The following is a 12,513-nucleotide window of genomic DNA, read 5'->3' as shown; positions in this document are numbered from 1 at the left end:
GCAGTGTATTTCACCTTGCCTTGTCATAATACTGCATTGCTTGCCTGAGAAGAGTACCTGATCATTGAATACATGCTTTAAAAAATGTAAATAATGACTTTCAACAATGTTTTATTTTTTCCTCCAGACAGATTCATTAGCTTCAGAAATTACCACATCCAGTGCTGAAGTACAATTTACAACATGCAGCGATTACTCACAATTCTACATAGATAGAAATAAAAGTGTATTATTTTAAAAACAAAAAGTGATAAATAGTGTTAAATGAAAGTGTGGAAGTTGAAGTGACCCTTACTCACTTTGGGCACAAAACGAAAACATTTAGTTTACTTACGCTGATAGGGTTTGAACATGTGAAAATAGAGCTTAACTTCACACCTGTATTAATTATAATGACTACTGAAGGTAGAAGTACTATGTGTATGTGTGTGAGATTTCACTGTGTGTAGCTATTTAGAACCAGGCTATTGGTAGTATTCATGAAAACTGAGCTTTTCTTTTCATTTTGTTTTATAGAAGAAACGAAAACAGAGTACTCAAGATGAAGATACCATCAGTATCTGCAGCTTGGATACAAGCGTGAGTGATTTCTTTCCTTTCCTTTTGCCTCTCCTTATAAATGAAATCTGGATGTTATTGGTGCTCTGAAACAAACCCGTTTGTTCTTTTGGCTGTATTGTTTTCATGCACAGCATGAATAATTTATTCTGCTTATTTAAAAGAAAAGGTGTTACCACTTTTCATTTTTCTGTAGGGGTGCTTTTAAAGTGGAAAATGAGAAGTTAGAATGATGGCAGTGGATCTCTTATTAGTAAATAATTATCAGGGCAAATGGGCATTGTGAGTACAGGACTTAAAAAATAGACCTTTTGTCCTATAATGTGGTACGTGAGATAATTTAGTTCACTTAGGGCAGTGATGGATACTGCTGGTGCTGTGAAGCTGTGTAATGTGATATTACTGCAGTTATGTGACCTTGGTGCATTGTTTTTGAAGTGGCCCACTGAAACACAGCTATGATTTTCTATCACATTTCAGATGTTAAGAAGCCAATAGCAAATATGTTTATAAATTACATGGTTTTAAGCTACGTGGATATTTTAAAATTTATTTACTGTTTCTGAACTCCTGAGTTTTTCTTACTTGTTTTTGTATGTAAAAGTGAAACATTGACTGCTCTGAGTTGGTTAAAACTAATGTTATTGTTTAAAAAAAAAAAAAAGGCAACGTTTCACTGATCAAAGTCTGCATTAGAAAATGGATCTACAGGGACAAAAACAGTTCTTTTTGGTGGATGTTGAATCAAAGTTTGCATGAATGTAAAATGGTGGAGTGCACCACGTTGTGTGCAGTTTCCCATGTAAAACTATGACTTCTACCATTTAGCATTTGGTAGTATAAATCCATGGAAGTTAAAGAAATGGAGATGAATTTACCATTCCCCCTGGTGTTTTTATTTTTGTTTTCAGTGTTTTTTTTACACTCCACAGTCAGCTGTTGAAGCAGGTTTCCCTATCTGTAGAACTTTCATGCAGTATAGACAGAAAAAGTAAGTTAAAAAGTAGGGAATAAAAGTTTTGGCAAATCTTTCTGTATTAGCAGGTATTATACCTACTGCTGTGGTTTCTTTAGCAATCAAATTTGGTTTTTGCTTATTATAAACACTTCTTGAAGCTCTTAAATTTAAGGGTTCATCTGCATGGATGTGTGCAGACCTGCCAACTCCCACAGGCACCTCAAGTTGACTGGGTAGAAGCCTGGGCCATTCTGGAGATCACAGGTTCATGGCAGCCTGACCTGAATTACTGTGCTAGTTAATTGTGGTAGATGGGGTCAATGCATCACCTCAAGGATATGCCCTGTGTTGTTGGTAGTTGTATTTGTTGCTTGTTTCTTCTCCTCTGCTTGCCTTTGGCAGTGGCTAATGGAAAGTTCTGGCAATCTTCAGCTCAGTCCAAGTGAGTAAAAGTACAGCACCTTTGTCAGGAGATAGGAAAGAGAATGGATTTAACCATTCAAAGACTGGAGCTGCTTTGTGCCCTGGAAAGCAGTATGCTTATTCAGGTATCTGAATCTCCCAACAATTCACCTCATCGTTTGTCTACAATCCTTTTATAAAAATAGACATGTATCTGAATGACTGACTGTGGACAGAAACACCTGCCTTTTCAAGTGGAATCAGGCATGACAGTTTTCTTTCACAGGAAATGCTTGTTGGTGCTTTGCTGACTCAGGACGAGGACTGGTAACCTAAGCATGTCAAATGATCTTTGTATTCGTTTAGTGACCCAGACTGGTATTGATGCTTCAGGAGTTGATAAACTGGCTTATTAAACTGATGAGTTGGTCTTGGCTCATGTTATCGCCAGCTTAAAGAAGTGGATTTGTAAATCCACTCAATGTCAAACAGTTAGTGATAACTTGTGACAGATGTGTCCAGCGGGCTGAAGGCTGATGAGTGTGTGAATATATGAAAGTAGGGCAATTTGAAGTTTATTTTTAAAGGAAAAGGTACGTATTCTTTTGCATGGCTTTGCTCATGTAGTCTTCCATGGAAAGCCTTACTTTTATTCTTGGTATACAGATAACTTGTAGTGTTTCATGCTGTGCTGATAAAATGGTGCTATATTCTAGAGAGATTTGCATATGCTTATTCATTAACAGACATACTATTAGCATGATGTATGCAGACTTCAGATTGTATGGATAATCCTGCTTGGAGAATGGGGATGGAGAGACAGAGACAGTTTTCAAGGTCATATGGGGCTAAGTATTTTTTTTAATCTTTAAAACTCTATACTCCAAGTCTACAGTTCTTTATTTCTCCACATACAGGTAGAATGTCTCTCTTTACTTAAATTTTGAGATTAAATTTACAGGTTTTTCTGTTTGTGCTTTCATTTTTTTTTTCCTTTCTTTTTTTCTTTTCTCCTGCTTTTGTTCTTTTCTGAAACCCAGGCTTTGAAATGCAGCTCTTCAATCTGTGCAGTCCTTTTCTAAATCAGATCTGCTGCTGGAAGAGCACAGGGATTAGGATCAGGTAGCCAGATTTTGCTGCGCTTTGCATCCTTCTTAGAAACTGCACAACTCTTTACTTTCTGCAGCTGAACGCTCTTTGAGAAAATTTTGGACTGTTAGATGTGGTTGATATATTATGCTATAAAAGCACTGATGGATAGAACCTCTTATCTGAAGGCTTGTGTAAAGCACTTAGCAAGAAGTTTAAAAGCAATATATTTTTAATTGCTATTGCAAAGAGGGTGACTACAAAGTAGTCACAATGTTGTAATGATGATAGATGACGTCATGTTTCTCATGAGTGTCAACTCTATAAAAACACAGGTAACTTGGAAGGTATCCAGGGTAACAAGCTCATAAAAACCTAATACAGCACTTGAATTTTCAAACTAAAATAATGGGTTTAGCCAGAATCAAATCTTCCGGAGAAGGAAAAGGGCAACGTGAAGTTTTTCTCTATCAGTTGTGTGCAGAATTTGTTGTAAGCTCCTGGACATTGCTTCCGTTCTCTTAGAATATTAAAATTATATATATAGGCATGATGAACTAAATAAGAAAAACATTTTTAAGGAAGGCAAAATTCCCTGTGTGAGGTGTCAGAGTTATTTATGTTTGCTATATAAAAATTACTGAAAGCAAAACGTCCAAATGATAACTTACTAGTGTTTCCTGAAGTGGAGCAATCTTAAAGACTTATCTATCAACTTGCAAGTTAATCAAATATGCTCCAATGTAAACTATGAACAAAAAGATACCCAGACCTGAGCAAGATGAATATACACCAGTTCAGAGTTCATTAATTTTGATTGCTTTTAGTTCTGAGTGAACATTTGTTATGTATTTGAGAGTCAACGTAACTGAAGCATTCTTTGACCTAATTAAACTTAATTATAAACTCAATAATATTTGATTGCTAAGGTATGGAGAGGTAGCTTTGAAAGCTTAGAGGGGATTACATCTGCATCATCTTATCAAAGTTGAGATAATTAAAATACATATTGTATCTGAGTCTTTTTATTTCCATTGAATTCTGATGTGTTATGTGTTCATAGTATAAAAGCATTCAGCTTGTCCAGTAAGATGTATACAATATGCTTGAATTATGCATGGCTTATTAATTTTGCTCTATTGCATAGGCGGTCAGTGCTCCATCTGGATTCTGACTTTATAATAAAAGGACTGTTCTTAATCCATTATTAATCCATCATATGATTGGTATAGGCCAGACACTGTCTGCTCTTGGTATTATTTGAAGTATTGTAATGTCATTTTTTAAGGCTTTGTTTTGTTATTCTTTTTATTTTTCATTAAATGAGGCCTACGAGCACTTTGTTTAAAAAAAAAAAACTATAAAATGCCAGTTATGCTGCATTCTTGTCCTCCGGTGTTGTAATGATCTCAGATTTCCTGTGCAGTGTTGCAATGCAGTTACTCTTTATTGACGTGCACAACTTTTCAGAATATGGCTGACTGTTCCTGTAAGTCTTGCAAGCCTTGCAGATAATTCTGGTGAAGATAACAAATGTGTGAAGAAGTTGGACAACTTCAGTGCTGATCTGTCTATACAGTGTTGGCACAAACTGTCTTTAGGCACATGTGTGCAGCTGGCAAAGTAAGGAAATGATCTCTTGTACCAATTCACCCGGATTCTAGTAATTAAAGCTGACCTATATTAAATGAAATGAAGACTACTTTTCTTTAAGTTTTTCCTCAAACTATAACAGTATCTTACTGCAGCTCATTAACATCTATTTATCTACCTCTGTTTACATTTATGTACAAGACCTACATTGAACAACCTGCAGTACAGAGACCCCGCTGGGGTAACTGTCCCCATTGACCCTGGGAAAGTTATTCTCCTTTACTTTTAATGAAATAGATCAGTAAATAAAAGTGCTTTAGCTAATGAAAATATTTCACAAATTTAAGATGACTCTGCCTTCACTCAGTACAACTCTAATGCAAGAGTATTCAAGGATCCTGTTTGTTTTAAAGGTTCCAAAAGTTGTTTCTTTAGTGATGTGTGGTGTTAAACGCGTGTCTCAAACAAGATGAGGCCTGTTTACAGATGAAAAAGGGGTATCTGAGAAAAGATTATCTGCACTGTAGGTGGGGTATATAATTGAGAAATGGTTGAAAAATGGGGATCAGAGAGGTGAAAAGCAGTTTAGTGAGGTAGACTGCAGTCATCTTGTCTCTGGCAAACTACTAATGTTTCAGAAAAATAAATGCTAGTGGGCTTTTGTTAGTGTGCATGAATAAATGCTCGTTACATTGCATTCATTTAGAACAGTAAGTTCAGAAATGATAATAAAAAATGGAAAGAAAGATTAGTCTGTAGAATTTAAACCCAAGATGTTCCTCCATTGTCATAGCAAATATTATTCTTTTTGTTTGTTTGTTTAAAAAGCTGATACTGGAAAACATTTTCATCTGCCAAACTCCACATGTAAAATCTTTGAGAGATTAGAAGATCTCTGAGGTGGGACAAAAGGAAGTGTGCCCGCTTGCTCTTTATGAACTTAACTAAAAAGGCAGAGCTAGACTAGACAAGTTGTTGGGACATAGAACAGTAAGGGAAAATCACAACAGAAGTTTCAGAGCTGAGGTTGTCTGAGATGTGCAAAAAGATGCTTTGAGATTCTTTATTATCGTGCAATGTTGGCAGATTGGACATACAATGAAATCTTAGAGTGGAAAATAAAGTAAGAATTTGTGAGGAAATAGTTATCATTAGAAAGCAGTTTTTCTTATTATATTTTTTGTGATGAGAAGTACTCAGTAGTTGAGTTCATAAACTAGAAATATACGTAACTGGGGAGGAAAATACATGAATGGTGAAATACTTTAAGGGAGAGAGGCGTCCAGAATAACCTTGAGATAATGCAAAGCTATTGCTTTTGCCATCAATTTAAATTGCTAATCAAAGCTTAAATTGACATTGCGTCTTGGGAGCTGCAGAGGAATGGTGGTATGAAACTGAAAATACCAGTTCTTAGTTTTAGTGTTGTTTTGTTGAGGTCAACTGTGGTCACACAAGTTTTTTCTTCTGCTGCTTATAAAGAGAAAAATGAAGTAATGTTTTAGCCCCAAACCAGAAACATTTCATCCAAAAGATCCATTCAGTCTGTGTGCTTTACTCTGAACTGCAAGAAATTACTTCCCTGGAAACTGTGTGAGACTAAAAAGGACTTAATCTTTGGGAAGTACACTGAAATGATTAGTTTTAGAAAGCTGCAAATAACACCTCAGTTGGAAGTTGAAACATGGAAAATAATTGGTGAGGACTGCAATATTAATGTAGATCAGATTCCATTCAGGCTGACTGCCCCATTATTAACTGAGGATCCTAACTGAGCATTGCAGCTGATCCTTGGTTCTGAGCTCATGTATCACATGGTGGCAAGTGCTTAAAAGCCCTCTTGGCCATACCTACATAAGCTGCAGCCTAGCACTTGTGAGCTACAGCATTTGTTCTGATAGGCAGAAAGTGAGTTTTTGATTAATTGTATTTAATGTCTGTTATATCCCATGTTGTTTTCTGACCAGTGACTATACAGACAGATTGTGGTTAGCAGGGCTGTATTTTTCAGTACTATTCGTATTTCATTGCAGTGTACTAATTTGTCAAATTGATTGTTGTTTTCTTGAATGGTGCTGTTTCCTTTTATGATATCCCTCTGCAATGAAAACAGGCAATTGAAGTTTGAATTCAATGTAAATTGCTTGCAGGCTACAGGACCAGACTTGATGTATGATTATTTTCAACATGGTAAAATCAGGAACATTTGTGAGCAGAGATTAGGCAGATATTGCTGGCAGCTGCAGAGTTGGCCATCACCGTACATTGGGTGTGCACTGATTGACTTGATGCAGATTTGCAGAGGTGAAGTTGTGTTTTCGTACATTTTCATAACAAACCTGAGATGCTCTAGTTTGGTGGTTGGTTTGCTTAGAGATCAAAATTAAAACTGGTGTTACTTCCACAGTAATGAATCTAAGCTAAATTATAAAATATAGGATCTTTTTTGAAGTTTAATTTTATATATCACTGATAGCTGTCTTTTATACTGAACATATAATATCAACAATACAGACAGTTTTTTAAGAAAAGGAAGGCTCTGTGTAACCAATGCATTGTGTAGGTCTGTTAGTCATCTAGTGCTGTTAGGAAGGAAAACTTTCCTGAAAACTGAAAATCCCTGATCCTGCCTCAGTTCCTCATCCGCTGCCCAGCAGCCTCATTTCCTTCCTCATCCCCAGCCTTGCTGGGTGTTTCTGCATTCAATGACTTTCCCAACTCCGCTGCCCAGTCTTGAATGCTCTGTTACAACTGAGTGCTCCTAGAGTTGGGTAATTAACTTAAGTTACAGTCCCGTATCTATTGGGTATAATAAAAGCACTTCCCCCACAAATAATGTTTTTAATGTTTGTTCATTTTATCAGTTATAATTCTAGGTCTGTCACTGCAGAACTATATAAACCATTGCTAACAACAGCCCTGGTATGCTTATATGATACTGTCCATGTTGCCAGCATCATTTTAAGATTAATAGATCAAACAAAGACTCTGGTTAAATAGACAGCCTGAAATGCAAGAAAGGTTTGAAACGTTTACTGAAATGTTTGTTCCAGTATTTATGTTCTTCTATAGGACGGGGGGGATGGATTTAACTAAAAGAGGAGATTTAGATTAGATGTCAGGGTGAAAGTTCTTGTTGAGAGGGTGGTAAGGTGCTGACACAGCTGCCTGGAGAGCTGTGGGTGCCTCATTCCTGGGGGTGCTCAAGGCCAGGCTGTATGGGGCCCTGGGCAGCCTGAACTGGTGCCTCACTCAGTAGTTGATAACCCTGCCTGGGTCATGGGGTTGGAGCTAAATGATCTTTGATGCTCCTTGCAACCCAAGCTATTCTACAGTTCTATGATTTATCAACTCTTTAAGCCTTTCATCAACACTAATGTCAAACAAATTTGAAGATCTCAGACAGGAATTTTTTACCAGTTGGAACAAGGAATATATCAGTGCACACTATTACCCAAAGGTCACTTCAGTGCAGGATCATGTCAGAAGGCACGATCAGGTTAGTCTCAGTGTTTATCGTTGAAGTTTAACGTGCTTTTTAATGAAATTTCATTATTTTCCTCTGGGGGCATTTTTCACTGTCCTTGTAATCTTAGAATATTATCTCTGCATAGCAGAAATTTCCAAATTAATTTGGTAGCCCTTAGGTTCCCTTATCTCTTAGGAAAAAAAAAATTGATTACTTCTCCCATTCCATTATTATTCTAGTTGTGTAATCTGGACAGCTGAAAGATATCTGCTCACAGCTGCTGACTCACATGGTTATGAAACTGAGCCGTGTTTACTTAGCTTCATGGTGGAAGCCACAAGGAAGGGGAAAAGCTCCCAGCAAGAAGAAGCTCAGCAAGTATTTTGAAATACTACAGGAGTGTTTAACAAAAATTGAAGTGATTGTTTACAAGCATGTGAATATGTTTGTGTGTTAACTCCAGTGATAAAGAAAAAAGAAATGAAAGCACTCACCTTGTGCATATATATATGTACTTACCTGTAGACACACAAAGTGCTCATGATTGTTGAGCTACCACCACTGACGTGCAAGCACCTGAATGAGATAATTGGGTTGCTTTTAGACTTAACATGCGGTGAAGCTATCATGTATGTGGTATTTTAGGATCTTAGAAGTCTGACTTCAATTAGGAGAGGGTCAGGGAAGGACTAGGGAAAGGTCTGCACCAGTGGGTAGTGGGCATGGGCCTGCTGCTGCAGCTGAAAGACCATTTGCATTTGGGTGGTCCTTTGTGGAGCCAGGAGTTGGACTTGGTGATCCTTGTGGGTCCCTTTCAACTTGGGATATCCTATGATATGTCAGTAGTAAATACAGTAACTTTAATATGAACCTGCAAGGTTCATGCAAAGGGTCTTTCATTCAGTTCTAGTTTATAAAGGTCTGTACTTTCAATTACTTTGTTAATTCTTGGAGAATTTGTTTACCACTTTGTAGCTTACTCCTCTCCTGAAGGGGAGATTCACCTGATTTATCCCAGTAACCTGTTTTTTTTAGTGACCAGTCAATAGAATTTGAGACTGAATTGCAGACTTCTTAAAGATTTCCTTCCTGAGCTGCCAGCAGGTTATCTGTCCAAGATATTGCTGGGCACTGTTTAGAATTGCTCTCCAGTTTTTTCAAGATGCTTATGTACTAATGGATGCATGTGTCTGCACATGATCTGCAGAGATGCTGAAGCGTTAGATTTCCGAATGGGACTGTAAATTCCATTATAGATTTAAATACCTGTTTCTGTAGGCTTAGTGGTTCTGCTCAATTTTAACCCGCTGTGAGAATGTAATTGAATTCTGATTTGATTTTCTAAAAATGTAATTCAGAAAATAATATTCAGAGTCTGCTGCTCAGGAGGCAGTACTTATTCCTCCAGCTTTCTTTCTTAGCATGCTTAATGAATTTTTGAGCGTTTCCATGTAGGTCTATTATAATTTATGAACTTTCAATTCCACACTACACCTTACTGTGCTGTATTTAAAAGAAATGTGCATTTATCATTTTGATATATTTGGAACCTGATTTCACTAAATGTAGGGCTCAAGCTATAACACAGTATATGTGACTTAGTTCATCCACCTGGTTAAGTAGAATAAAGCAGTAGGGGGCTGTTTTGAACACTGAGTTTACTCTGTACCGGCTGCCTATTACTGAAAAGTTGAGGTCTTTTATAATCATTTACTTCCGTTCTGTAGGTAGGTACCCTCATAACTACAGAGAGTAGCTATAATGTCACTAGAATTAGAGTTTGTCTGTTTAAATTCTATTTAGTTGCACAATGTTGCTTTTCCTGCGTGGTAAGTTAGTTCTTCAGTGAAACGTGAAAGCTGGCTACGTTCTTTTGGGCCTTTTTTGAGTATGTTCTGTTTCAGGAGGTTTCATTCACTTCACTTTGTTAGTTTTTAATTATAATTAATTGAATAATTCAAACATATGCAAATGGAAACGTATGATAGTTGTAGCTTAAATGTCTAACCTTGGTATGGAGTGTTGGTATTCTTTGAGTTGTTACTTTAAATATCACTGATGTGGACATTAGTGAAGAGCTTTGAAGGTACATTAATTTAATTGCAGCCTCCAGAAGTGCAATAATTAACAAAACAAATACAGGCCCTTTAGCCTGGGGGGAAAAAGCTGGCAGTAAATTTCTTCTTCCTGTGAAGTTAATGGAATTTCTTCAAGAAACATTTAATTTCATTTGAGGAATGGGGGCCCTGATTGTGTGAAAATATTAGCAAGAACAAGCTGCGAGGTTTAGACATACACTTGATCACTTGATTATTATTTGCAGATTGATTGGTATCAAATCTGTCGCTATCTGTAGCACATTTTTTTTTTTTGTTTGTTTGTTCTGTTTTTGCCCTTTGGTGCTAAAAGCTGGTCAGCAATGTGTTCGTGGTGGGATGTGGATGGGGAACGTGGGGAGGGGCAGGATTTTTGTGAAGGCAGAAGCGTTCTCTGAAAGTATGCAGTAATTTTTGTTGTAACAAATAAGTTATGAATTAAATGCTCAGTACAATTAACTTCTGAAAGTATTTGCGAGTAAGACAAATTAGTTGGATGAAGGTTTTGGTATCTCTTCTAGGAAAGTTTCACAGTTTCTTCTTATTGAGGCAGATGGGTTAACTGGGAAAAAGCTGAGTTTTTTTGAGAACTGTGTGCATGATGTTATCTACTGTGTGTGTTGTGATACTTTTGTTAGAGTTATTGTTCTCATATTCTGTTGTTTCTTACTTCTGAAACATGTGAATTATGCTCCTCGTGTGACTTCTTTTTTGATACCATGACTTCTTAGAATAACACAATGACTTCCTGTTCGCTGTGTGAAACATGCTCTGTATTCAGACAGCTTGTGTAATTGGATGTTTGAAGCCATTTTTGTTACTAGCTTAGACCCTCTTGCCAGGAAAAACATGTTTTTTTTTATACTCTTTTCTGTTTACTTGCTAACAGCTTATAAATAATGAATTTGCTGCACATGTCTTGTGTATTTGAACAAAGAACTGATGTAGGAGATGAGTTGGTATCTATCTGATCTATAGAATCTATTGAGATTGAGACATTTCTTGTATGATCGTGGCTTGTTTTCATTGGTTAAAGGATGTGGAGGAGTTACTTTTCTTTAGTGATACTAAGAAAATTCTTTAATTGAATTGAAGGGACTGCATAAAATGTTATTAATATGGACAGTATTACTTACTGTGTGATTGGAATTGAGCTTGCTTTGCTTGCAGAATTAGAGGACCTGCTGTGGTTGAGACAGTCTTTTTGGTGTAAGATGTGTAGCTGTGAAAGAAGCAATTAAACCCAATGCCAGGAAGTGCTGTGGTATTATTTGTTAAAACCAGTTAAAGAAAATGTTGGGTAAAGAAAATTTGCAATAAAGAAATTGTTGGGTAAGAACCATAGAGCATAGCTGAGATAGAAGTGAACTGCTACAAGTCTTTTCCAGAAAGTGGCATCAAGTTGCTGACTCTACAATGCTGGTATTCACACAACCAGGAGCCTTCAGCTTGTCAGCATCTCTTTGTCCTGTAAATAAATGTGATTTCTTTTTTAAGATACTGATAATTTTTGCTGAGGACTGATCTCAGCTTGTTAACCTTGTTAATTCTTATGTGACTTTGCTGGTTGTTCTTAACGATTAAATGGCGACCAAAGATCCACCTTTCTATTATTGTTTATTGTCATGAAACAGCCCGGGGAGAAAAGTAAAAGTAGTTCTTCTGTCTCACTATCTATTAAGTGGAGAGGCAAAAATGTCAATGGCCAGCTGAGAAGATGGACCTGGAGATCTGCCTTCATATTTGAGTTTGTGGGTAGACCACTGTATGCGTGGAAGTTATACATGTGCTGTAACTGTCAAATACCAGGTAATTTCACTTAATCTGTATTGTTTTACTAATTGTAGGAATTAAAAAATATTCTTTAAATAATAGCCAAGGTTTTAACTGCTTTTTATTTCAGGCATGGTGTTTGAGTAATTTTTCTAGTGGTAAAAGAAATAAAATGACCAATTAAGTAGGATACCATCTGCAGCCTTGGTCACAAGTGGAATAAGGTGCACAACTGGCAGCATTTACCTAAGATGATGCATCTCAGGAAAAATAATATTCCCCCTATTGTCCTGGGAGGGAGACGTTTCTTTTTTCTGTCTCTGGGAATAGTAAGGAATGTTCTCTCTGACAAAATTAGATGCCTTGTTTCCCAATGATTTCTTCATTAGCAAATAACGTAGCTACACTGCAAGTTTTATGCTCATTATCTGTCCTTTGGTGTTTTTTATTTATATTAATTGAAAACATAAATAGTTCAAATACTTTAATTTTTCCTCTGTCAGTGAAGCAGTGTTGTATCTTTTGCTCACATTTGTCGCTTCTTGTATTCTTCAAAATAGCTTCCTCTCTGTGAT

At 36.7% G+C, this 12,513-nt stretch overlaps 1 protein-coding gene across 3 annotated transcripts in view; it reads left to right on the top strand.

Annotated features, from left to right (window-relative positions):
- ARHGEF3 (Rho guanine nucleotide exchange factor 3) overlaps positions 1-12,513 on the top strand; it is a 93,318-nt gene that overhangs the window by 43,470 nt on the left and 37,335 nt on the right. For all 3 annotated transcript variants that reach the window (XM_015875027.2, XM_015875028.2, XM_015875030.2), the window contains one exon: positions 517-579. In XM_015875027.2, the coding sequence (XP_015730513.1) occupies positions 517-579 (63 nt within the window). The remainder of the gene's footprint in view (positions 1-516; positions 580-12,513) is intronic.

The sequence above is a fragment of the Coturnix japonica genome, chromosome 12, assembly GCF_001577835.2.
Source record: "Coturnix japonica isolate 7356 chromosome 12, Coturnix japonica 2.1, whole genome shotgun sequence".
NCBI lineage: Eukaryota > Metazoa > Chordata > Aves > Galliformes > Phasianidae > Coturnix > Coturnix japonica.
The sequence above is the reverse complement of the archived record's forward strand: the minus strand, read 5'-3'. Positions and strand labels throughout refer to the sequence as shown.